This window comes from Ambystoma mexicanum, chromosome 8 (genome assembly GCF_040938575.1).
Source record: "Ambystoma mexicanum isolate Mex_15411 chromosome 8, UKY_AmexF1_1, whole genome shotgun sequence".
Taxonomy (NCBI): Eukaryota; Metazoa; Chordata; class Amphibia; order Caudata; family Ambystomatidae; genus Ambystoma; species Ambystoma mexicanum.
Window position 1 is genome coordinate 170,958,494 of NC_090929.1, and position 26,400 is coordinate 170,984,893.

Genomic DNA, 26,400 nt, shown 5'->3' on the forward strand with positions numbered 1-26,400 from the left:
GTGTAATGTGTTTTTTTAATATATTTTACCCCAATGTTCTCGGACTATGGGTGCAGTTCACAAATCCAACATGGCATCTGTTTCAAATGTTTTGACACACCTCATGTTTATCAACTGACCAATCAGCGCCCATGTATGATGTCCACAAACATTACCCAACTCTCCGATTGGCTCAGAGGTGTCCACAGACATTGAATCAGGAATGAGGTCCATGGACCGGACAGAGGTATCACTAATTTTGTTGACATACATTGAACTACATTTTGGGCATTTTACAAAGATCGACTGGACAGATTAACACCAAATTTGCAAAAGCACACTTTCGGGACCAGGCCACCGCTCCTCATGCAAGTTTGGTGCAAATTCGTCCATCGGTTTCGGTTGTAGCCACGAGCAACATTATATTCCATACATGTCTATCCAGATGTCAAAGGTTTTGGGACCCCCTATAGCTTTTCCTCTCCTTGACAAAATTGCACGAAACATTGCAAAAATAATTCAGAGGTGGCCGTATACTTCTTTTGCAAAGTTCTGTGAGGATTAGTCGGACTCTGCCAAAGTTGTAAGCCACCCAAAAACCGCTTGACAAATGTAACCATAACTACAGGGTTCCTACCGCAGACTCTTTAAGTGCGAGTATCAAGTTCCATAGAAAACCCGAAAATATAATTCTGCTAATAACATTTGACTTGCATGACAGATTTGTTTGATATTTTGCAAAAACAAATGTGTGTCACAGGCCCCTCCAGACAATCAATAAGTTATTAAAAAAGGAAAAAAAACTATTTTTGCCCCGCCCTGTTCATTTCCCCATAGAGAAAAAGTGCACATTTCTGAGCAGCACACTGCTGGATGGAACTGGACCAGGTACAAAACAATTTGGGCATGAAGCGTCGACTTGATTTCCGGGAGGGTCTGGGGTTATTCCGTCCAGTAGTTGTTAAAATGTGTGACGGAGAAGGGGATCCCCCTTCTCCCAAAATGATAGCTATATTTACCATGTTGCATTGCAACAGAGAGGCTTTTCAGAAATTAAAAAGCAGTCATTTATTCCCAACATTCTATTGTTAATATCTTTTGACTTGCTGGATAGATTTGGATGACATTTCCAAAACGACAAGTTTGTCAATGACCCATAATATGTTATAAAATGAAAAGGTTATTAAGAAAACAAAACACCAGAGTTTCACAGCTTTCGCCTTTTATTTTGTAGGTCTCTACGTCAAGCAGGTCATCGCGCTTGTGTCACATAGCTGGATTGTGTTGGTTGTGTTATCTGTGGTGGTCCATGGTAGATGGTCCACAATCACCCATGGCAGTACGTTTGTGTGATGTGGGAAACCTTCTCCCCACCACTCCTCAGAGGATAACACCAGGACTGAGAGGGTGCAAGCTTCCGTAACTGAGCATGCAGCACCTCTCTATTTACGTGGTTCGGAGACATTGTAAGCACTGAAGAGAGGTGCCTAAAAGACGTCTGACAGGAATGTTGGATGAGATAGGACACAGCAAGTACTCAGAGAATAGGGCTTGAGGCGGCCCAAACATGCTGCTGGGAGCAGGAAGCGGGCTAGGATCCATAGGCAGTCAGGCCACAAGGGAAAGGGCAAGGGGTCACCAAAAAGGAATACAAGCTGAGGGTGAAAACGAACTGGGCTAACAAAAGGAGAGTCAGGGGCAAGGTGTAACAGAGAAGTAAAGGAGACAGAAAGGTAAAGAAATTCTAGTAAGGGAAAACAGTGAGAGAAAGCAGGCTCGTTCAGAGGCTATGGAAGAGGGTTGAAATGCAGATTTTAGACCTCTGCTAGACGCTTATGAAGAAGCTAGGTGCGGGAGCTCATAAGTCACTTCCTGTGTCCTGGTTGCTGTGGATACACTCAAGTCGTCCCTTGACTCTGTGCAATCACAGATCACTGCGTGCGGTCCACCCGGTTTACGGTATGGCCCAAACATGGCGGTGCCCTTCTGCGGGTGCATTCTCTGTTGCTGGCATTCTCTGTTGCTGGCTTCTCTTGTTCCTCGCATCGGCCCGGTACTGGAGCCCAGGGACCTGGCAACAGCCTCCAGCATGGGTAAAATGGCCAGCGACCTCTCCAGGTAAGGTGGTCATGACACTTTCAAAGCGTGTCTCGCGTCGGCTGCATGGCACTCCACAATCGTCGCAATTAGGCCACGTGTGATTGTTGCCTTGGAGGCTGCCATTCCAGTTGCGTTTCCACCAAAAGCTACAAGGAGTGGATATACCTTGGCCACGTGCGATTGTTGCCTTGGAGGCTGCCATTCCAGTTGCGTTTCCACCAAAAGCTAGAAGGAGTGGATATACCTTTCTCACTACTTTGGTAGTTTCCAGGTAGAATTTCAGTGTCCGAGCCACATTGAGTGTGTGCAGAGCCCTTTCTGCCGTGTGTGTTCGGTCTGTGAAAATTAAGAGTAAGGATATCTCCTCCTTGATTTGGAAACTACCTCCAGGAGAACCTTGTCCGAGTTCTCAGGTCCACCTTATCCCTGTGGAAAATGATGTAGGGTTCTTCCACACTTAGTGCCTGCGGTTCACTGATCCTGCATGCCGAAGTGATAGCCACTAGAAAAGCTGTCTTGAGGCTTTTCTGCATCAGGGCCGTGAGTATCGCGTTCAAGCCCCCAGAGGTTTGAGGGCTCCTCCTGGGCAGGTAGAACCTCATCAGGCCATGAAATGACTTGTTACAACAGGTTTTGACATTGTGAGTGTTCACAATTTCATGTTTACATAGGCCCCCACTGCTGCCAAGTAGGCCCTGCATGAATCTACAGATACATTGCACTCTGCCAAGTGCGTAACAAATGTATGAACATCGTCCGGTTCTGTCTCCAGCTGATTTTTCCCGCCGTCCAGGCACCAGTGACAATTTACCTCCATGTTTTTTTCAGATAAGCCCAGGTCCCCTTAAGCTAAGTCCTAAGGAGCCAGGGCGCTAAGGGACGCGATTGAGTGTCAGGGTGAAATATCCACCACCCCCTGTTGATACAGTAGATCTGATCTCAGTGGTACCATCCACGGCTCCTTGCACCCGAGCGTATCGATATCTGAGAACCATATCCTCGTCAGGCAATGTGGGACAATTAGAATCTTTTGGCAGTTCACTGGCCTCTACAGTTTGTGTAACACTTTGTCAGCAATGGAATGGGCGGGAAAGGTGTACAACATCTGCCCGTCCCACGGAAGCAGACAAGCGTCTCCCTGTAACACCTCTTCCAGTCCCATCTAGGATGCATACAAGAGGCTTTCTTGTTCTGTGTAGTCATGAGAGATCGGGTAGTGGTTCCCCAAGCTCCAAAAATCTCTGACAACACCTCCTGCTGCAGTTCCCACTCGTGAGGGATGTGCGACATTCGGTTTAGTGCATCTTTTCTGATGTTTTCTTCCAAGGGGTGTTGCTAGGTCTGGAAAAGATCTGTGGCTACGCTAATGTCTGGACTGTCGGGACTCGGCACTAGCTAGCCTTTCAGTTGTCATCCCTGAGCTTCTATCCAGGAATATAACCAAAAGACCCAGGGCTAAAGCCTCCCAGTCCCCCACCACCTGCAACGACTCTGTTTGTTCCCCAGCGGGATGAGCAGCAATGGGTGGTTAGAGTGTTGGAGACAGCACTCTCATAATTCCAGGGCAAACCGACACAACGTGGTGCCCTTGTGTCTCCCTGCTTCTTCAAGTAGAACATGGCTGTGGTATTGTCCATGTTGACGACAACCCAGTGACCCTGCAAGCACAGCTGGGAAGCCTTCAACTGAGGTATATAGCTTTGAATTCCAGGAGGTATATGTGGCTCCGTCCCTCCTCCTTGGTCCACAGGTCGCCGATTTCCCATTCCTTCATGACCGCCGCCCAACCCGAGAGGCTCGAGTCTGTGAAGATGGTCTTTGTAGGGGGTGTGGGTGAAAAAGGAACTCCCTTTGACAAGTTCACTCCTTGCATCCACCATTGCAGGTCTTTGCTACTTGACCCCGATACTTGAACCAGATCAATTTCTGACTGCGAGCGATGTAACCAATTTGCCACTAGGTGAATATGTGTCAGTCTCAAGTGCACCCTGAACAACCAAACCACAGGAAGCCATCAGACCAAGTCCGGTCTGAAAGTTTACTTCTAACAGGTTTGAGCGCCTGAGGAACGCCTTGCACGCCATGCATACGCTCATCATCCTTTCCATGGGGGTATACACTCCCCTGTGTGCAATCCCAAACCAGGCCTACGTGTGTAGTTTTGTGTGGGGGTGAGTGTCCATTTTTCTAAATTGATGGTGAGACAGAGCAAATGTGTCAGGTCCTGTAGATCCTGGGCTGTTGGGGGGTTGCAGACAGGCAGTTGAAGTACACAAGGTGGGGGAGGGGGCTGCATTACCCATAAAATGTATTGAGAGTGTAAAGTCTGATGGGTGTGTTTGTATGATTTTGTATGATTTGCTTGATAACAGTATATGAAGTTAATTTCCTTAACTGGGTTTTCATTGCAGGGGCATGGACCATTCTGCTTCCTATGATCGCGTTAAGATTTAATAGGTCATGAAGGGACTATGGTGTCTGAACGCAAGCTATTTCGAACCTTCTGGAGGGTTCTATAATGCCTTTCATTGAACAGGAAGGAAAGACTTGTTTGATTGAAGTTCTAGTGGGCTCTGTAGAAACCCTCCCAGGCTCAGTGGAGAGATTTCGTTTTTTTTGTGCAAAATATTGGCTGAAATACAGAAAGTCCTGTTCAGACATTCATTTGGAAGAGTTTGTGTCCTGAATGAAGAAGTACTTTTATTTCTTTTGAAATTGACAGAAGTTGTGCAGAGCGTTGGAAGAAAGGAAGTCAGGCTCCAGCAGTGATTTTTTTGGAGGAACTTGCACTTGTGTGCCGTGGGAAGCTGAGCTGTAATGTACCTCCTGTGAGGCCTCTAAAGCGCGAGTATCCTCTGCATGGTACCACTAAAGAGGGGAGTGAGGTAGCTAGCACGCAACTGCATCTTCCGTCTACAGATGTGACGTGCACGCACTCTGCAGCGGGTAGACGTTAACAGAGAAGCGCTGGCTGGAGTAGCGCGGGTTCCTCACAGAGACACTTCATTCGGTGCGGCTTAGACCGCACGTCAAGTGCAAGCAACCGGTGAAAACCTGATTGAAAATTCACAAGCACCCACGCCACACGACATGAAAGGACCCAAAAGAAGTACTAAAATAGGGGTTCTTCAACTGATGTTAACCATACTGACGGCCTCATCACTAGTTGGGCGGTATCCTGAGTGGGATACCGGCCAACTTTATTTGCGTCACTGCCCACCCGTCTGGCGGTATTATCCTCGGATTACGGGTTGGCAGAGAAACATTATTTCCCATTCCCTATTTGGTCCATTGGACAACATGGGGAATGTTCGGAGAAATTACCGCAAGATTACCACACAATAATTGCGCTGAGAATTGGCATTTTTCCACCCTGTTTACCCCAGCTCTAAGCTGAGGGTAAACACACCATACTCATGATTGGGCGGACCCTAAAATGCAGCGGCAAGCCCGTTACCACCGCATTTAAGGGATATGGCCCAACTCATGATGAGGCCCTGAGTGTTCAGTACTCAATACGGTTAACCCTAGAGAGGGGCACAACGTTGCTTTATAGTGTTTGAGTGTGGCAGCTGAGAGTTTGAAATAACCTTGAATATGAAAGACATGTAAAAGAGAGGAACTGCGAATAGTTTTGGAATACAATAGACATACTAAAAAAGAAAAAGACTAGGAAAAGAATGACATTAGAAGAAAGACTCAGTGAGCTGGTGAAAAAAGAGAGCACAGAATTCAGAGGCGTCGTCAATGGGGAGTACACGTAGAAAGTGACTCTGAACTTTTTCACAGGAGGAGTCGGCTCAAAAGATGCTAAAGTTCTGTTTTTGAAAAGACTATTGCAGTAGTTATAATTCAGAATCACTCCCAGAAAGTTGTTATAGCTCCCTCTAGGCATGATACAGAGGACCTCCTGGTACTTGGAAGAAGATTGGAAGTTTGGTATTATTTGGAGGAAGTTCAGAGTCAGGGTAGATACTAATCACCTGTACTGTTGTGTCTCCTCTGCAAAGCTCCTGTGTCTGAGGTGAGCAGCTGGTATTTGTTATTTTGTCCAGTTCCCCTTTCGCTTGGGGGGGATTTAGGACACAATAGAAAATGCCTCCTGCTGCGATCTGAACGTCCTCAAGGGACAGGGGGGTTGACCACTCCAGTGGAATCTGCAATTGACTGACCTGATAAAATTCCAGTCGGATGACATAGTTGCCTAAATGAACCACTTTTTTTTTTTTTAAACTTTATTTTTGGTATTTATGCCACAACACAAATTCACACCCACATTAGGGTGGACTTTAAACCTTGCGCCACGACCCCGGACCCTCCCGGTAACCCTCCCCTGCCCCTCCAAAACCATGTCACTTAGATAGTGATTCTGCACTAGCCGATTATGTGTCATTTCCCGCTCCCATTCCGCTGGTATTGTCCCCACAATTGTTAGCCCTCATCTGGGGGCATTCTCCGAGTCGGAGGAGTCAGAGGGGTGCTCTGCTGCCTCACCCAACAGGAACAGTGTCAGTGGTCCCCATACGTCTGGAGGACGGGCGTGCAGGGGAAGGAGTTTAATGAAATCCGATTCAACGTCTTGGTAATAAAGCAAGTCCTTGCGCCAAGCGGTGAATGCTGGAGGGGGGCCCCGGCCCCAGGCAATGGCAACTCTCCTCCGAGCCAAAGTCAGCAGGATCCCAGCTAGTTTCCTTATCGGGGGTGAAAGCAGCCTGGTCATGCCCAATAGGGATGCTGTGGCACTTGGCTGAATTGGTTCCCCCACAATTGCTGCAGTCGTCTCTAGTACCCGTTTCCAGAAGGGGGCCACCTCGGGGCATTCGCACGCCAGGTGAACAAAACCTGCTGAAATTGTCCCGCACCTGATGCATTTCGCTTCTGCATCAGGGTGGTGTATGTTGGATTTTGCTGGTGTATGGTAAGTCTGATGAAGGAAGTTGAAGTGGATGAGTTTTAGGCGTGAGTTAAGCGCCACTTTTTTAGTCTGTTTCAGGCAGTAGTTCCAGTCCTCATCTGATATGCTCATATGCAGTGCTTCTTCCCATCTAGCTTTGGCCCTAGTGATGGCCGGGGTTGTGGCAGGAGTGAGAGCTTTGTAAATCTGTGATACCAGCCTACCCTCGCCTTGAGCTTGAATGACATTATGTAACAGTTGCCAAGTTGGTGGTTGACGAGGGAAGTCTGGCAGCAAGGCCTGGAGGGTGTAGCGAGTCCTGAAGTAAAGGAATATGTCCAGAGCCGTGCTGCCCCCTCTATTTCTGGCTTGTTCTGGAGTTAGGAAGCCTTCTTCTGAGAAAAGATCCCCTAGGGTTCGAATGTTTAGTTTGTCAACCCAGTGGTGGAACACGGTCTCTGAGGTGAGTGGGACTCCGGGAATAAACTTGATAGGTAAGAGTGGGGAGTACCGTGTTATCACTTCTAGTCTTTGGGCCAGGGTCCTCCAGACCTTGTACGTCGTGAGCATCACGTTCATCGTGGAACTGGGAACCGGTGTGTGGCTCAGGATGATTGCGGTCAGAAAGTTTGGTGTTGCAAGGGCTCTTTCCACCTGTACATGTGGTCGGACCGCCTGGGGGGTGTACCAGTGGCTGAGGTACTGTGCCTGAGCTGCCCAAAAGTATCTTTCGAGATCAGGTAGTGCCAAGCCTCCATTTGTGACCGGTAGCGTGAGCGTAGTGTACGCCACTCTGGCTGGTTTATTTGCCCAGAGTAGCTCGAGGACCATGCTCTTTAATTTTTTTAAAAAGGCTTGTTGCAGCAGCAGAGGGATATTGATGAATAAGTAAAGTAATTTTGGTAGGATCACCATCTTCACCAGAGAGACCCTTCCCCAGAGTGTCAAAGGCAGTGACTTCCATCGAGAAATCTTCTCTTGAATCGACTTGACCACCACTTCGTAATTGTCTCGAAACACTTCCTGACAGTTTAGTGATAGATGTATTCCGAGGTATCGGACTCTGGAGGATTTCCATGAGAGTTGGAAGTCGTCTGGAAACTGTTTTGTGTTTGGGGTCAATGGGAAAACAATGGATTTTGACTGATTAATTTTTAGCCCCGAGGCGGCTCCAAATTTGATGACCTCCCTCATGACTGGATTCAGGTTGTCTACTGGGTCACGGATAAATAGGGCTACGTCATCAGCATAAAGAGAGATAATGAGTTTGTGAGGGCCTATGATGAGACCTCTCTGTTGTCGCTGTTCCCTGAGTTTGGAGGCTAGTGGTTCCATCACCAGGGCGAAAATCAGGGCTGAGAGCGGGCAACCCTGTCTCGTGCCTCTTTGCAGGTCGATCGTAGCTGACTTGGTTGTGCCGACGATGATACTTGCACGTGGTCTGGAGTACAGGAGTGAGACCAGGTTGATGAAACGGGCGCCCAGGCCCATCCTAGTAAGCACTGCAAACAGAAACGGCCACTCCACCGAGTCAAAGGCCTTTTCGGCGTCGAGCAGAACCGCCACCGCCTGCAACGAGGGGTCCAATGCGGCAATGACACCGAACATTCTTCTAATTCCAAAAGTCGTGTTGCGGCCAGGTATGAAGCCGGCTTGATCTGCCAGCACGAGGGTAGGCATCAAAGGCATTAATCTTCCCGCCAGCACCTTGGCGAGTATTTTATTATCGAGATTGAGGAGGGATATTGGTCTGTAGGATGAGCATTCCTCTGGAGGTTTATCTGGTTTGTACAGCAGAATAACGTTGGCATCACAAGTGGTGGGAGGAAGGTGACCCCTCTCTAGTGCTTCTTCATATACCGCCGCTAGGAGGGGGGCCAGCGTGCCCGCAAAGGACTTGTAGAACTCGCCCGTCAGACCATCCGGGCCTGGCGCCTTAGAGCTGGGGAGGGATTTTATGGCCTCCAGAATCTCCTCTTGGGTGATCAGTTCGTTCAAAGGTTCACGGAGGGAGTGTTTAACCCAATACAGCTCTGTGTCCTCGAGGTACTCCCGTGGGGCGGTCGAGGACTTGCACAATTTGGCGCTGTAGAGTTCTTGGTAGAAGATCCTGAATTCCTCAGCTATCTCCTTGTCAGTATGTACTATATTGCCTTGCTTGGTCCGAATGTGTTCTATTTGGGTCAGTTTGGAGTCGGCTTTGATTAGGTTTGCCAAGAGGGCGCCGGGTTTCTGGCCTTCTCCATACTGCCGGACTTGGCTATTGCGGTTCAGGAATTTGATCTCTCGGTCCGCCGCTTGATTGAATATCAGTAATTCCTCCTTCAGTGCCTTCGCAGTTTGGGGATCCATCCCGTTCGTGGCTTGTCGTTCCAGGTCCTTTAACTTCCCTTCGCTGGTTGTGAGCTCGCGTCTGATGAGTTTGAGGATGCCATTTTCCTTGGCGTGACACACTCCCCTGATATAGCATTTTAGGGATTCCCAGAGTGTACTTGCTGAGGGGACTGATCCGGCGTTGGCTTCTAGGAACACGCTAATCTCTTCCTTCAGTTCGCTGGCGAACACCTCGTCTCTCAACGAACCTGTCTTGAAACGCCATCGTAGTAGTGGTGGAGAAGGGGTGGAGTGTGCAACTTCAAGAAAGAGAGGAGAGTGGTCGGAGAGCGTTCTTGGGTATATAATGCAGCGTCTACTTGACAATGGACCACTCGCTGAGACGAAGAAGTAGTCAATTCGGGAACTTGTATTGTGTACCGCTGAGTGGAACGTGAATTCCCGTGATTCACCATTCGTGACCCTCCAGATGTCTAGCAGATTGAAGGCCTTGCAGATTTCATTTATTTGGAGTCCTGCTTTAGTTGGTGGGAGTTGCTGAGCTTTCGATCTGTCTCTTGATGAATCAAGTACAGTGTTCATATCCCCTCCCCAGATTATGGTTGCTGGGTCTAACTTGGAGAGCTGGGTAAGCACCCAACCAAAATTATCCGGGCCGTCCGTGTTCGGAGCGTAGGAGTTAATAAGGGTCACCTTCTGGCCTGCTATGACTCCACTCACCAGAATCGCTCTCCCCTCTGAATCTCTCGTTGTGTGGATCAAACGGAAGCTCAGCCTCCTATGTATCAGAATAGCGACTCCTCTGGCGTAGGATGAATAAGAAGAGTAGTATCTGTGGCAGCCCCAGCTCTTGGCCCACTGATGGTCTTTGCCTGGGAGAAGGTGTGTCTCTTGAATCATGGCCACGTCTACGTTGTGACGTCTCAGGTATTGGAGTATTTTCCTAGTTTTAGCGGGAATATTGCCTCCTCTTATGTTCCATGTCAGAACATTGAATGTGACGGGATGAACTTTCTATGTCGCAGCGTTACGGTGGATGCAGTTGGCCATATCATGGCATCAGGGTGAGATTTGCAAGAACCGTCGCATCGGGAGAGGACCCCTGTTGGATAGGGTGGCGCTGATCTTTGATTGGCAGGTGGAGAGCTGGGAGGTGGTTGTGGGCTAGAGACGCATAGTTTATTTTTTGATGAACACTGAGGGAACCATCCACGGGCTAACCCCAACTGGCCCGTGGATTTCCTTTCTATTGGGTGGGCAACCCCCAACAAGCCCACCGAGAGGACCCTCAATAACCAACTAGAACGAACTGCGGACACGTGGAAACCATGTCGCTGTGTAACTTGTACTCCAACTGAGCTCGGCATGAATACCAACTGGTTGCCGAGATAACTTAGGAGACTAAACTGGAGCTGTGCTAGGGGCGTCAGGGGCCGTCCAAGTTTCCCAGCCCCGTGTCGTACTCATAATAAATTGAGCCTGTACTTATGACAATCTGTCGTGTGGTTGTGGGTCTGCTCAGGACATGCTGATTTACGGTGGATTTCTGAGGATTCTGTCTCTTTGGGGCCTTGGTCGGTTGGGGTTCGGATCGGGGCAGCCCATCCGATCAAGGAACATGCCCGCCTCGTCTGGAGATTGGAAGAAATGAACCCTCTCCCCCTGTTGGACTCTGAGTCGTGCAGGAAAGAGCATTGAGTAGGGTAGTTGGTTGGCTCGGAGTCTTTGCTTGATGGCGGTGAAGGATTTCCTCTGGGTTTGAACAGTGGGTGAGAAGTCTGGATAGAAGTGGATTTTATCACCCTCATGAAGAAGTTCGCCCTTCTCCCTGGCCAGTCGTAGGATGGTGTCACGGTCTCTGTAGTTGAGCAGCCGTGCGATGATTGGCCTTGGCGGTGCTCCGGGGACTGGTCTGTTGGATGGGATCCTGTGTGCTCTTTCCACTATAAAGACTGGGGACATAGATTCTCTGCTGAAGAGTGATGTGCAGAGGGATTCTACGAACTCCTCCATTTTACCTTGTAGCCGTTGTTCCCTCACGCCTATAATTCTTATGTTGTTCCTCCTTGAACGACCCTCCAAATCCTCGCATTTGGCAATAGTTGTTTTCATTTGGGATTCCAGTAGTGAGACCTTGGTTATAAGGGACTCTGTGCCGTCATCTAAGTTCGACACTCTTTGCTCAACCTCATTCAGACGTTCTGAGTGTGTGTCTATGCGGTGTTGTAGGAGGTCAACCTTGGAGGCGAGGCCATCCATTTTATTGTTAAGATTTCCTATGCCGGCTTTCAGTTCCAGAAGGAGTTCTTTGATTTCAGACGGGTTAACCTCCGGTTCCAGCTGAGGCGGGGGGACTGGGGACGCCGCGTGGTCCTCGCTTTGAGAGGGGGCTTTAGGAGTCGCGCCACCCTCAAACGTTAGTTTCCTCTGCGATTTATCGTTCTTCCCCATTTCTGCGGTGGACCCACTGGTAGACGGTTATGTGACGCAGGGTTCTATTGTTATATTATTATGGCAGGATTGTTCTGAGAGCTCGCTCAGGGATGCCGGTATTGTGGGGATTGCTGCTGTGATGCAAAGTTAGTAGGCGTTGTAGAGCTGCAATTTTGAGAACCACTGGGGCAGCCCTCGGATGACCAGCTGGGAGAGGATGGTGTTCCACTGCAGCGATCAGCTGTGCAGGTGACCTCCCTCGTGAGTGGCACAGACCTGAGGGGGGGGAGGACACTCCACCGTGTTCACGCTTGACCTCCTGGTGCTGGTGCCCCTGTGGCTTGATAAGGGCACCAGGCTGATGACTTCCGGGGGGCCTAGGGTCTTTGCCTCTGCGGTGGGGGGGGGAGGGTGAGATCCCTCCAAGATGGTGCCAGATGTCGCGTTGGGGGGGGGGAAGAGCCCCCCGCTGGTTATGGGCACTCCCCCTGGTGATGGGCGCTGGGGGCTGTTCTCTCCCTCGACCCGCGCCGGGTCCCAATGTCCCCCTCAGCGGCGGCTGGGATTGATCAGCGCTGATGCCCCCTCGGCGATGGGGAGGGGGGGGGCCGGCCGCTCCGAGGGCGCCCAGTATCACCACAAGGCCCGACCCCACCCCCCCTCCGTACCTTATCTTCCTGACGTTCCGTCCGCTCCCCACCGCCGAAGTCCGCGGCTGTGTCGGGAGTCCCAGGTCTCTCCAGGCGCTGGCGGGCTCCGTTGGGCGGGTGGGGGGAGGGGGGAGGCTCCGGCCGCAGCGGCGCCTCGGGCGCCCGAGTGCCAGCTCCGTCTACCCTCCGAGTCCTCACGGGACCTCGTTACGCCGGAGGGCGGCGGGCCGGACCTGGATCCGATCTTGGGGGGAAAGGAGCGCCCGATCGCCGCCTCCTCGCCGATCGATCCTCTCGGGCTGCGCCGCGAGCCCGCCTCCCAAGCCCCGGCGCGCGGCACACGGGCCGGCCTGGCAATGCCCCGGTTCAGGCCGCGTCGGTTTTCTTCGCGCAGGATGGCCGATTTTCTTCCAGTTTTCACTGGCAGGCTGCTGGAGCAGACGGGAGACCAGGAGTCTAGGATTCGGGCTGAGAAAGTACAGGCAGAAGGAGGATTGTGCAGGATTAATACGGGCAGTGCTGGGAGCTCAGGTCAATGCGGCCATCTTGGATGGCCCTCTAGCGCCCTCTCCTAAATGAACCACTTGATTGGGAGTGGCAGGAAGAATTGGCCGGTGCTCAAGTATGGCAAATGTGGATCCGTTGTAGTCGCAGATGAGACATGAGCCCATTCAGGAGTTTTGTGTATACCTTGGGTGCAGAACTTTTCCCCGAAGGACAATACCTTGTACTGGTAGTGTATGTTTGGAATCGTTTGGAACTGTGGTTATGTGAAAACATTCAAGCTCTGAACTTGGTCCCAGGTCCTCTTCAACTCCTCAATTTCACATGGTATATTCTTTCCCCCTCCCCACCTGTAGCCTGATGCCATTTCATCCTTTTTCCTCCTCAAATGAAGTCTTTTCCACTTTATGTTTTTGGATACCCCCGGTTACAATCATTATAACTGCGGTTATTTGTCGCGTCGAGCACACACAAAAATGGCGACTTTTCATTACTGAATGGCCTCTGCTGCAAAGCACCATGTGAAAAATGTAGCTATCCTTTTGGGAAAAGGGGAAACCCTTTCTCCGTCAAATATTTTAACAACTACAGGACAGAACAAACCCAGACTCCTCCCTCCTGGAAATGAAGTCAATGCTTTGTGCCAAATTGATTCGTACCTGGTCCAATTCTGTCCAGCGTTTTTTCATGTGCGCTGCACAGAAATGTGGACTTTTTCTCTATGGGAAAATGAATAGGAGTAGGACGAAAACAGCGTTTTATTGCTTTCTTAATAACTTTTTCATTTTGTAACGAATCTTTGTGGGGGAGGGGCGTGACAAACTTTTGTTTGCAAAATTTTAGCCAAATCCATCATGCAAGTCAAAGGTTATTAGCAATTGAATTGGGTTTTGTGTTCCCTATGGCGCTTGATACTAAACTGAACTATAATGCGGCTCTGCTGCACTATTATATATATATATATATATTTGATTAGGCTTGTACCTTGTTATCCAAGCTTTATATAAAAATGTTGATCCAGAAGAAAACAACATTATATAAGTAGTAGCGGTACCTGGCGTATCGTACACCTATCTAGCGTGTTCTCTCTCTCTCTCCATCCCTCTGTCCCTCTCTCGCTGTGGGTGGGAGTCATGTTGTCAGGGTGCGTCTGCAAGAGCAACACCAGCCGTTGCTAAAAGCAGCGCAATCAGAGAAAACACATAGATGTCTTGACAGACGGGTGGGAGGGGCCGGGGCTGTGCTTTAAAAAAAGGCTATACAAAAAAGATAATTATTCAACTCTGCTAACATTCTAACGTAGCTCTTTACATTTTTACAATATTCATCACTAAAGATCACATATATTATTTCAATTATAGGCTGTAGTCATAATTAAAGTGCTACACGTGCCTTACTAAGCAAATCACATGATCAAAATCTCGAACAAGCATATCATTTATTTTCTTATAGAAGATTATCATTCCAAATTGGGACGTCTAGTACAAATGTACTCTTTCTAAATATCCCTATAAGAAAAGGTAAGGCGCTCATAACACCAATGAGGGTTCCTGGCTGCTTTACATAACATCAAAGAGTATTTTGGGGAAAAAAGAGTGACCACAGAGCTTTACATTTGACAAACAGACCTGGGATTAAATGGTTGTATGCTTGAATATAAAATGCACACTGGGCTCGGTGCTCATTTAATTTCTCAAAACAGTCACCTTAACACATGTGTAACCTAGACACCCTCAGGACTTTGATGTGAAAATAAAAAGGCTGAGACATCAATTACTCCAATGGGGTCCTTGGGCTGTTTTACTTCTTGTCTCTGGAACATTTTAGAAGAGGAAGGTTTGGGTTTCAGTGTGAGCGTGAGCATGCACAGTCCCCAATGCCCAGACATCCTTAGAGAAGTAATATTAATCATCCAAACTACTTTTGTGGGCACTTATGACATGTATATTAATAACCCAGTATAAGTGACTTTGCCTATCTGGCAAATATAGATTTTGAAGACAGCAAATAATAGACCACGTCCAGTAAAACAGTGCAATCCATATATGATGACATAGAAGCTACCTCACCAGTGCTCCGTGTACGGCCGCATGCCACTGCCGTGCTCTGGGATCCCGGGAAAAGCGGGGTGTCCTGGGTAGCAAATTCTCCAGGTGGTTCTTCAGGATGAGACAGGCACAGTCCTCCAGAGTTCCGCACGTGGGGAGATGACGTAAGACTGCCTCCACAATCACCGTGGCTCTCTGCCTGCCGCCTCGGACTTCTAAACAAACGAGCATCCCAATTAAATGTGCACGCCACTTGACATGGAAGCTTTCTCTAGCATAATCCAGGGCACAATAACAGGGTTGGCCTCAGAAATCAAACCAGGTGGCCCTTTCACACCAGTGTGTGATGTAGCAGCCCAGCGCCTAGAGACCCACTTACCATACACATGCGCTTTAACTTTATTAGAATATTCCAAGTATGCGTTTCCACTGCTATCATGAGAGCTAATGTTATTAATCTGAACACTCATTGGGTCTTCCATGATCAATATATATAACACAAGCCTCATTTTGAACCCACTATGGTATGATATGATATGGCATTTATAACGCGCCTATACACAAGTGTTTCAAAGCAAGACGAGGTAAGGGGGGGGTGGAACAGAAGGAAGACAGAGACAACAATCCTACTAGGCCAAGTGACATTGAGATCGCGCAAGTGCAGGCGTAGGGGGAAGGGAAAAGTGCAAGGGGAAAGCGGAGGGGCAGTACAGAACATAGGATAACAGTAAGTAAATAAATAAAGCCGATAAATAGAAGTGCGGCCTGCTGGTGGCCAGTGCAAGGGTAGGTGCAGACATCGGTTGTCAAGTGCTAGTAGGGACTGTAGGGATACAGAAACAGTCCCCGGGTGCAAGGGAAGCCAGGGGGCAGTGCAGGTGTGCAACTGGCGAGGGGGGGGGACCTGGGCCCGAGATCAGAGGGTAGCCAGGTAACCAGTGCAGTTTAGATTCAGCCAAGAGATAAGCAGGGGAGAGGGGGAGAGAAAGCAGAAGCAAAGAGGAAGGTCTTGAGGTGCTTCTGGAACTAGAGATGGTTCCCCTCAAGTTTCAGAGAGGGAGGGAGGCTGTTCCAGAGGGAGGATCCAGCAGAAGAAAGAGATCTACCACCAACTCGCTGCTTGGAGAAGCGACTAACCCTGAGGGAGTTGGAGGCGGATGAGCTAAGAGCTCGAGAAGGAAGATATTTTGGAAGAGAGAGTTGAAGGTATTGAGGTCCCAGGCCCCCGAAGGCCTTGTGGACAATGCCGAGGGTTTTGAACTTAATCCTCGCTGCCATTGGAGCCAGTGCAGAGATTTCAGTCCTGGAGAGATACGATCCCTGGGCTTGAGGCCAAGGACAAGACTCACAGTCCTGTTTTGGAGAAGTTGCAGAGGATGGAGAGTAGAGGCAGGTAGATTTAGAAAGAGGCTGTTGCACTAATCCAGCCTAGAGAGCACCAGAACTCTGGAGATGGTGAGCTTCTGGGGGAAGGAGAGGAAAGGAAGAATACCTCCGAGGAGGTGCACCTGGTAGTGTGACTTCTTAGAGACGTCAGTGATGTGAGATGATGACCCTGAGGTTTTTAGCCTCACAGGTGGGAATAGGTCGAAGTCCAAGAGAGGCCGGCCAGAGAGTGACAGGAAAAGAGGGAGCAGGTGTGCCGATGAGGAGACTCTCGGTCTTAATGCATTAAGGCAGAGATCATTAGCGGCACACCACTCCTGGAAGGCGGACAGACAGAGATGAGAGAAGGAGAAGAGGTGGCAGAAGGGAGCCTGAAAATGAGTTGAGGAACACTACAGGTAGAGATAGAGGTAAGGAAGGACCGAAGTTGGACTTGGGAGCATCGATCGGAGAGGAAGGAGGTCTGCCAAGCCAGGGCCTGATCAGTGATACCCAGGTTATCACTGAGATGGTTGAGCAGGATGACATGGTTGACCGTGTCAAAGGCAGAAGAGAGATCAAGTAAGATGAGGACACATGGGGTGTTGGAATTGAGGTTGGAGAGCAGTCTTCACGGATGTTCAGGAGAGCAGTTTCTGTGCTTCTGGCAGCTCTGAAGCCAGACTGATAGTCATGGAGACAACCCACAGATCCAGAGTGAGGATTAAGCTGGGAGATGGCTAGCTTTTCCAGGAATTTTCCCAGGAAATGAGTGATTGAGATTGGACGATAGTTAGCCAAGCAGGAAGGGTTGTCAGAGGGTTTCTTAAGAAGAGGGTGCACAAGGGAGTGCTTCAGGGGGGAGGGGAAGACTCCAGTGGCGAAGGAGTGGTTGCAGAAATCAGCCAGAGCAGGAGCCAGGGTGTCAATGTGGTCCTTGATGGTCTTGGAGGAACAAGGGTGAACCTGTTTTGACTAGACCTTCATAGATCAGACTCCTAGAAACCTCGTCTGAGGAGAACAGGGGAAAGGCAGAGAAGGAATGAGGGGAGGTGGCCGAGGAAGGGCCTGAGGAAGAGCACGGAGTGGAGGGAGGAGGGGGAGAGGAAGAGAGAGAGGTCAGGATGTCCTAAGTTTTAGAGATGAAATGAGAAGCCAGGGCCGTGCAGAGGGCCTGGGAAGGGACAGGAGAGGTAGAGACTGCAGCAGGATTGGCCAGCTCCTTGCAGATTTTAAAGAGTTTGGCCGAGTTATTAGATGCCGCAGAGATGCGGGCTTGGATGAGGGCTCTCTTCTTGGTGCAGACGGAGAGCCGGTATTGCCTGTGAAGCAGGCAGCAGGCCAGTTTGTCAGAGGATCTACCGGAAGCACGCCATTTCCTCTCAGCCACCCTGCACTTGCGTTTGCTTTGGGCTTCAAGCGGATCCTCATGACAGGAGCAAGAACATCTAGAGTATCAGGTATAGCAGAGTTGAGCATGGAAAGGGCTGTGTCAGGGTGTGAGTCAGCCAAGGGGGGAGAGGAGGGTGAGAACATTGCGGCAAAAGCCTCAACTGACACATGCTTCATGGGTCGGATAACCGAGAAGGTAGGTGGCAGTGCCGGAGTTGGCTTGGTCTGAGTGGCAGAGCGGGTGTGCTGGGAGGAAAGGAGAAAGTGATCACTCCAGGAGAGAGGAGTGGTGAGAGGGATCGAAAGGGGAAGGTCTGAAGCGATCAGAACATCCAGAGTGTGCCCTGCAGAGAGAGTCGGGCCAGAGGTGAGAATGGAGAGTGAGTCACAGAGGTCACGAAAGAGTCCAGTGGAGGGACAGGAAGCATCCAAGTGGATGTTGAAGTCTCCACGAAGGAGGAGTTGAGTGGTCGAGAGCAGGAGGGAAGAGGAGAGGTCCGCCCACTCGGAGAGGAAGGAGGAGGTCTGACCAGGTGGCCGATAGATGGTAGCCACTGTGAGGGAAAGGCCAGGAGAGAGAGCCTGCAGACGAGGCATTCAAAAGAGGAGTAGGCCTGCATAGGAATGACAGAGGCAGGAATCCACTCGGGGAAGATCAGGGCCACACCCCCTTCGGTACAGATGGATATGGGCTCAGAGAGGACCTTCTAGCCATCAGAGAGTGTCACAGCTGTTCATACCTGGGTCCAAATCATCTGTTCATACCTGGGTCCAAATCATCTGTTCAAGCTTGGGTCCAAATGGAACAGACATTTCTAACAGTGCAGAATTGGAATTGAGACAGCTCCTCTGACATGCTTATCAAAGCTTGATATATGATATGATATGGCATTTATAACGCGCCAATACGCAAGTGTTTCACTTGATGCCGATCGTTTCATTTAGGCAGCTGGCCTTTAAAGATGGCGGCATGTCGATGCAGAGTGTAGTCACGTGCTTTTCCTAGCTGTCAACCCAAGCTTTATCTGAGATTAAAAAAGGGCTGTGTCACTTATTTCTAGATTAAATGAGCAAGGGACATAACAGACTCAGTTCTCCAAACTAAGGTGCCCTCCTATTTTATCTGTTTGAGTGCCCTGGTAGCCTATGCGATCTGGCTGCTGCCAAACAGTGGCCATCTGCTTTGGCTGGGTTCTGGGGAGCTCCCAGGTGACCTCTCCAATCAATGAGCCAGTCACCGTTTTACCTCCATTCTGTAAATAAATGACATGGGTCCAGTGTGCTTATGAGTTCTTCTTAAGTGCTCATTCAGGGGTTCAGCTCGCTCATGTCTGCCTGTCTCATGATAATCTATAGCTATTATCCCCCTACAGGGCAGGTACAGTAGTATGCACGTATGCCCTAGGGAGACACCAGTCTTCTCAAACTAAAAGCAGTGTCGCTGTGAATGTGCTTTTGCTGGCCAAAGACAGACCTCAAAGTATTAACTATTTCCTGACATCTTCTGCTGGCCCTGAAATCACACAAGGGTGCACCCATGAGAAAAGGGGAGGAGGACACATAGCACCAATGTAAACCACTTAGTGCTTTGTATAAAATCAAAGAGCATTTCGGGAACATAAAAGCAACCGCATAGGTTTGTATACATGACATATCCTTGATAGTGATTCAAGACTGCAAACCTTCTGAGCACGTAATGCACACTGGCCTTTCTCCCTGTGTTATTTATTAAAAGCACCCTGCCAGTAAAGTGATGGCAACCCTCCAGTCAGATCTACCTATTTAGGCAGAGCTATCCGTTGGGAGTCAGGTGCTTCTCTGCATGTATTTCTCCCATGGCGCCTAGCACATTAAAATCGTGCCAGATGCGAATCATGTCCCTGTACATACTGATTTCATGGCGGCTATTGCACTGCAATCGTGCTGGGTGCTGTTTGTGGGCGACTGAAGGAGCCCCATTTCAAGGATATTTTTTTGGTGACTGCTGGTCCTCTGCCCTGGCTACCCCGGCCCACCAAAACCATTCTACCTCCCACTCTTCACAATATTCTTTGACTACCCCCTGGATCCACACAGCCCCACACACATTCCTCTTTGCCTCCTGCCAACTCCTCTTCCAAATCGTTTTACATACCTAGCCCTAGCTCTCCACTCTGGTTTCCCATCTCTCTCGCTTCTCTGCTGCCGTCAATAGAAATGGGAAAGGGCCTAAGCAAGCTCCCCTTGCCATATATAAAGAGGCCATGACGATTCTAAGATGTGTAAAGCCCTTGGCCCTGAGAATGATATGTTGAGGTCCTAATGATAATAATCAATTTTGGGGCAGGCCTAACGGGTGGTAGCAGCCTTTAGCCCTCGTTAAAGGTGCTCGCTTTGCCCGGCTCATCACCCCTAGTGCCACACACCAGGGTGCATTATTAACTCATTAGCCCCCTGGGAGGGGGCGCTGGCCAATCAGGATGCTGGGAATGTGGGCTGTATTGTATGGTACACGCCTGTGTTCTGAGGAACATTGGTAGCCAGTGCCACCTTCCCTGCTCCCCGTAACCCTTCATCTCTTAGCACCCACTTAGTTTCCACGGCAGGGGGCAAAGTGTTTTTTTTTAGCACCTTTGCTCCGTCAAGGCACCACACAGTGCTGTCGTCCTGAAGTCCCTTTTCAATGTTGATGGCATGAGTCATCAAAATTGAAAAAGGACGTTCGGGACGACAGCACTGCATGGCACCGGGCCACGCAGTGAAGGTAGGTTTCCTTTAGTTCTTTAACACCATTAGCTCCCTTGTAGATAACCAAATGGGTGCTCATGTCGATATGCCACTCAGCGGCATGCTGACCCTGTTGGTAATGGCACCGCCGCCCCCATTAAGGGAGCCTTGCTTCCCTCAGGCCCTTAACTTGTGCAGCAGGCCATTACCGACAGGGTCTATCCATCGCCTCTGGGCATATCGCATACATGCCGACCCTCCCGATTTAGGCGGGAGACTCCCTATTTTTAGGTGAAAAATATTGCTATTTTTCACGGTCTCCCGCCTAAAATAATGTAGCCCCAATGCATTCCTATGGGGAAATATGCGTCTCCCGATTTCCCTGTGGAAATCTCCCTCCCAGGTGCATCTGAATGTTGGCATGTATGCTATCGCCTCATTACAACACAGGTGTTCTTGCTAAACTCGACAGTGGGACATTTTCTGACCTAGAGATTAACCCACTAATACCCCTGACTGTACATGCTCTCATTTTTGCAAAGTTATGGTTCAGCTTATCAGTTATTCCCGTCCAGCCTCTACAATGGGTTAAACTTGCACTTGAGCTGTCCCCTGAGAAGGGTTACAGTGCATTCTAGACGTTTAAAAAGCCCTGTGTTGTGGTGCGCCTGTTCCATGTTCATGGCCAGGCACCACAAAGCACAGGCGCTGCCAATCCATGTTCAAGTGGTCAGACAGTGCAGTTGGTTAGGTGGACTGGCCAGGCACCACAAAGCACAGGCGCTGCCAATCCATGTTCAAGTGGTCAGACAGTGCAGTTGGTTAGGTGGACTGGCCAGGCACCACAAAGCACAGGCGCTGCCAATGGTGGAGATTTGACTTGGGAACTCCTCCCAGCTCTGCGCTTTGCCCGGCCTTGAATAGTGTAGCATGTCTTCCGTGCTGGATGACGAAGGGGAAGGGGCAACAACGTGGGCTCGTGCGCACGTAAAACATCTGTTTCCCACCTCGAATGAAACCTTACACCGATGTGCCATTCATAATTGTGCCCATTTAAAGAGTGCCTCCAGGCGGATGCCAGCCTAGACAGCCCTACTGGAATCCAAGCCTGTGGTTACGTACAGTTCGGTAGTGGTGTTAAATGGGTTTAATTTAGAGCAAACATTTACTCTCCAGATGTTTTAAACTACGAGTCGCATGATCTCTCACCATTCAGTTTTCCAGCTGAGGCTTTTGGGAAGTGTAGCCCAACACATCTGGAAAGCTGCAGGCTGCAGAGCCCAGATGTAGAATATGTAAGAAGCCCAGAGGCCCCATGCATGAGCCGCTGAAGGCTGTATATGGCAACGGGCTGTGTAAGCAGAAGCGTTATGTATCTGGCCCATTGCACAATGTGTACACTAGAGATGGGTGGAAAGAAACAGCTTGGATGCATACATTCATTCGATACATTGGACATGTGTGAAAAGATATGTACACATGGTAAAAAGATATTTGGGCCTCATTACGGGTTTGCCGGTATCCCGGTGGTAATGCCGCTGGGATACCGGCAAACAGTAATACTGTTACTGGCACTTGTCTTCTGGTAATACCGGCAGATTACAAGTGCCGGTATTCACCCCATTTCCATGGAGTGCCATAGGACTCCATGCAGGGATTTTGCTGCAATTACCACCAACGCTATTACCGTGCCCTTAATACAGGCATTTATTTGCTGGTAGGGGTCAGATTTACCTCCAGCAAAGTTGCAGTTGGCCAGTCCAGTAAAAGTGTTGGTAAACGTTATTACTAGGACTTTTACTGTGTAACGGCTAACTCTTAATGAGGGCCATTTGTCAAGAGATTAAAAGCATTGAAAATAGGGTATTTGAAACAACTCTACTATTGAATTCAAGGGGCGGTGGCCGCAGACTTTGGGCAGCCAGGTTATATATAGCCCCTTAAACCGGGGTGAGCGGCAGTTCTTGCAGGAACAGCAGAAGGGGAGGACGCTGGGTACTGGACACCATGTGCAGGCTATGGTCCCTGAAACCAGGGTGCAGGGCGATCTTGCAGGAACAGCAGAAGGGGAGGTGGCTGAAGACTGGACACCATGTGTAGACTACGGCACCTCAAACAGGCTGAGGAGTTATTGCAGGAACAGCTGAAGGGGAATGAAGCGGGAGGCTGGGCAGTATGTGCAGGCTACAGTGACTCAAACCAGAGTGAGGGGCAGTCCTTGCAGGAAGATCAGGAAGGATGTGGTTGGAGACTGGACACTGTGTGTGGGCTATGATGCCTGAAACCAGACTGAGGAGCAGTTCTTGCAGAAACAGTAGAAGGGAGGTCGCTGGAGGCTGGACACCATGCACAGGCAATGATGCCTGAAACCTGTGTACGGTGCGTTCTTGCAAGAACAGCAAAGCTTTCAGTTCTCCCCCGAACTGAAGGAGGCAGCAAGATCTTAGAAGCAATTGGACGTGCTACCATAGCATAGGCGCGTAGAAGGCGCGTGCTTGCCTCCAGGTCTTACCTCTTTTGGCAGTCTAGATATCTGTGCATTCGGTGGTCGGGAAGTGAGTGGCCCCCTGGCCTTGGGAGATGGCTAGCTTACTGGAGAGGTAACCTTGCTTGCTGGGCTGTAGGTCTTTGTGGGGGATGACTTCTGCATAATGCTGGTGTGAAGAACAGTGCAGTTCCTGTGGGATAGTGGGGGTTGTGGTGGGATTTCCATTGACTTATGAACAGGTAGGTGGCAGCATGCAAGACCGCCGTGCATTTGTAAAGGGGTCTTTAAACTGCCCCAGTGTAGGACCTTCCCCCAGATAGGATCTACACACATCGTTATCAAAATGGGTTAAGTTCATAAATCCGCTTGGGCATCGGGGCCAGAGCTTTGATGGGCGACAGAGAAGATGTCTCAATCGTCTCCATCTTTAAGAAGGACCCCACAGAGCTACCTCAATAGGAAAACACTAATCTCATTATTTGCTCTGTTCTTAAAATGGCAATTCATTCAATATTGAAATAGATTGAAGTGCCCCAAAATCACCAACATGCCAATCATCCTTGAAGAGATAAATCTTGGCCTCGACAGCAATCATATTTCTTTTCTAGACCAAAGCAGGTCAGAACAATTACTTAAAATTAATCTGTGCAACCCCAATCGGTAAAGGCACCCTCTAATCCTCTCAAGTAAAGATCAGTCGAGGTTTAACTAGGCACTCATCTCGTATTATTATGATAAGCAATTTATTCCGCGCCGCAGCGAGCACGCGTGCTTAAGCAGCGAATGGGTGTTCTTCTTAATGTAAAAGACAGGAGCTCTGTGAACAAACCCACAAAGCAGCTCTAAGACTGTAAGCAACCACAGAAAGCCACAGTGCATTATTTGAGATGCTTACGAATGCTGATGTAATTGCACTATATGGTTGGGTTTGGTCTAGGTCAAAGGTTACGGCTTTAAGGCATCACAAATTGTTAGTAACGCATCCTGGGTTTCATACAGTACGTGTCGGTGGTTGGTGGTAAATTCAAAAATAAAACTTTGAAAGAAGATAGTTTGAAAAAAGTTCGAAATCAAATTTTAATTTCCTTAAAGATCAAAAGCTTGTTTTTTCATGAAAAAGAGATCAGAAAGCAGGCAGCTCACTTTGTGATATGAGGCATTTGTAGTGCTCTTTTTTGTGCTTTCTGTGTTGGAGACAGGTTTAGGAATGGGAGAAGGAACTAGTCACAGTGAAGACAAAGGTTTAAAAGGGATGTTCCACCTGTTACACCAGGTGTTCGCAACCTTCGGCTCTTCAGACGTTTTGGGCTTGTGACAGGGTTATGGATGCGACCCTGTCAGGGGCACGCCAGATCCCTCTCTCATCCTGGGGCTTGAGGCCTATCACGGTACAGCCAGTGGTGGTCCTACCCCAAGAGTGGTGTGGGGAAGGTGAGAGGGAACGCAGCCCATCCCTCTACGGAGTGCTTGAAGATTTGCAGGGCTCTTGGTACCACCGTCCCTGCCGCAATACCTATCAGCCTCGGCCCTGGTCAGGTCTCTTTTTCTTTTTTTGAGAACGCCTGAGGACCTGTGAACACCTAACCTCTGAGAAGCCTGACAGAAATCTCTCAGCCAGTAAAACAAGAGCAAGTAGCGTGAGACCAGAACCACAACACCCTGAATGAACCTGGGCACAACATGGAAAACCCAGCCAAGAGCCAAGGGAACGGAGTCATGACAAGAATTAGAATGGGCTGGAATGTTCCTTTCCAAGAAAGGATGAGTCATCCAACACCCAATCCACCAAACACAGATGGACCCCAGGGGGTTGGGGGATAACAGCCAAAGGACCAAGTGTGGCAAAAGACTGCAGCGGAACATGGGGAACCCCCACCACCACTCCCAGTTGGAAGCAAAACTCACCAAAGCTCAGAGAAACTACCAGGAAAAATTAGCAGCCTGTGCACATGGCCGCTTGCATAAGAATTGAGATTGAAAAGGGGGCAGAGTCAGGAGCCTTCTCGAGGACTTCCAGAGGAAGTCTGGCCCCCAGGGGAATCACTCAGCTAGTGATTGGTCAAGGGAAACAGCTGGCATAAAGGGCCAATGGGAGCTAGGAGGAACTCCACAGCACGGTGGGCTGGGCTATAAAAAGGCCAGCCAGCGTTTAGCCAGCATGGATTTTTATTCTAGTGCCGATGCAATTGATTCCTATGGAATCCACCTAAAATCACCACCTGGTAAAAATAGGCAGATTCCATAGGAGCTTGTTGTAAATCCTGTCTGTATGCACACTTTGCGGGTGGAATTTCCGCTTTTCCATTAACTTGGTGGGGAAACGAACCGATGTCACTTATATTTTACTCCTCACATTTCCTCCGTGTAGTGGAGGTGAGGAAAATTGCATAAAGGGGGCCTTTTGTACAAACGTGCACATGGATAGCCCTGTAATCAGTTCTGTGGGTAACACATGAAAGCATGAATCTATGCCAGGTCACCAGCAATACACATTTACAACACATTATACTGATGGCTCTGCTTACAACATATGGCAGTACAGGCACTATAAAGCACAGGTTCATGAAGCATGGTTCCACAATATGTCATCATTGCTACTGTAAAACACTTTTATGGTGCTAGTGTCCACACCATATCTAATATTTCCCACTTTGAAAGACTTTAAAGAAGCTGATGGCCTCACTATGTGTAATCATTGCCACTTTAAAACACCTTCATGGGGCTGGTGTCAACATTATATCTAATAATTGTCACTTTAAAACTTGCTCATGGGCCTTGCATCCACACTATATGCCATAATTGCCACTATAAAACACTTGAATTACACTGGTATTCACATTAAAGGTAATCATTATTATTATAAATCATTTCCATGGTGCTGGTGCAAGCAATATATGTTATCAAAGCCACTGTAACTCATAATCATGATGGTAGTGGCCATAATATATGTCATCATTGCCACTGCAAATCACATTCATGACCAAGTGTCTACAAGGCATGTTAGAATTGTCACTTCAAATCACATTAATGATACTGGTGTTCGTTATATATGCTTACACTGCTGCAACAATACATCAACCTTGCCCCCGGGGTTTGCACGCATGTGCACCCACCCACCCAATCACGCTCATGCTCACATACAGACATATGAGCAGACACCCACACTACTCCTTTACGCGTGCGTGCGCACATACACACACGCGCGTGCGCATGCATGCACACACGCATGCCATTTTTATTACACACCTGCCAGATCAGCCCGGACCCTCAATTGCTCGGCATCCAGGATCCTGCACAACCCCACACCTGGAATAGGGAAGTTCCAGAATCAAGTTTCAGAGCCCTTTCCATTCAGGCATTGTGCATGTCCAGTGATCTGAAACTTCCTCACCCTAATGCTTTTCATTCGGCCGCAATGAGAGGAAGCTGCACTGGAGCGCCACTTTTCCTTGCAGGGATCAAGCCATCATGATGATTGACCATGCCTGGTGGGAAGGGTTGAATGCC

The 26,400-nt window shown here is 49.1% G+C and overlaps 1 protein-coding gene across 1 annotated transcript in view; it reads right to left on the reverse strand.

Moving 5' to 3' along the window:
* The window catches only part of CCDC187 (coiled-coil domain containing 187), a 335,108-nt gene that overhangs the window by 136,167 nt on the left and 172,541 nt on the right, over positions 1-26,400 (reverse strand). Inside the window, exon 13 of the mRNA XM_069609090.1 lies at positions 14,964-15,157. Coding sequence (XP_069465191.1) covers positions 14,964-15,157 — 194 coding nt within the window. The remainder of the gene's footprint in view (positions 1-14,963; positions 15,158-26,400) is intronic.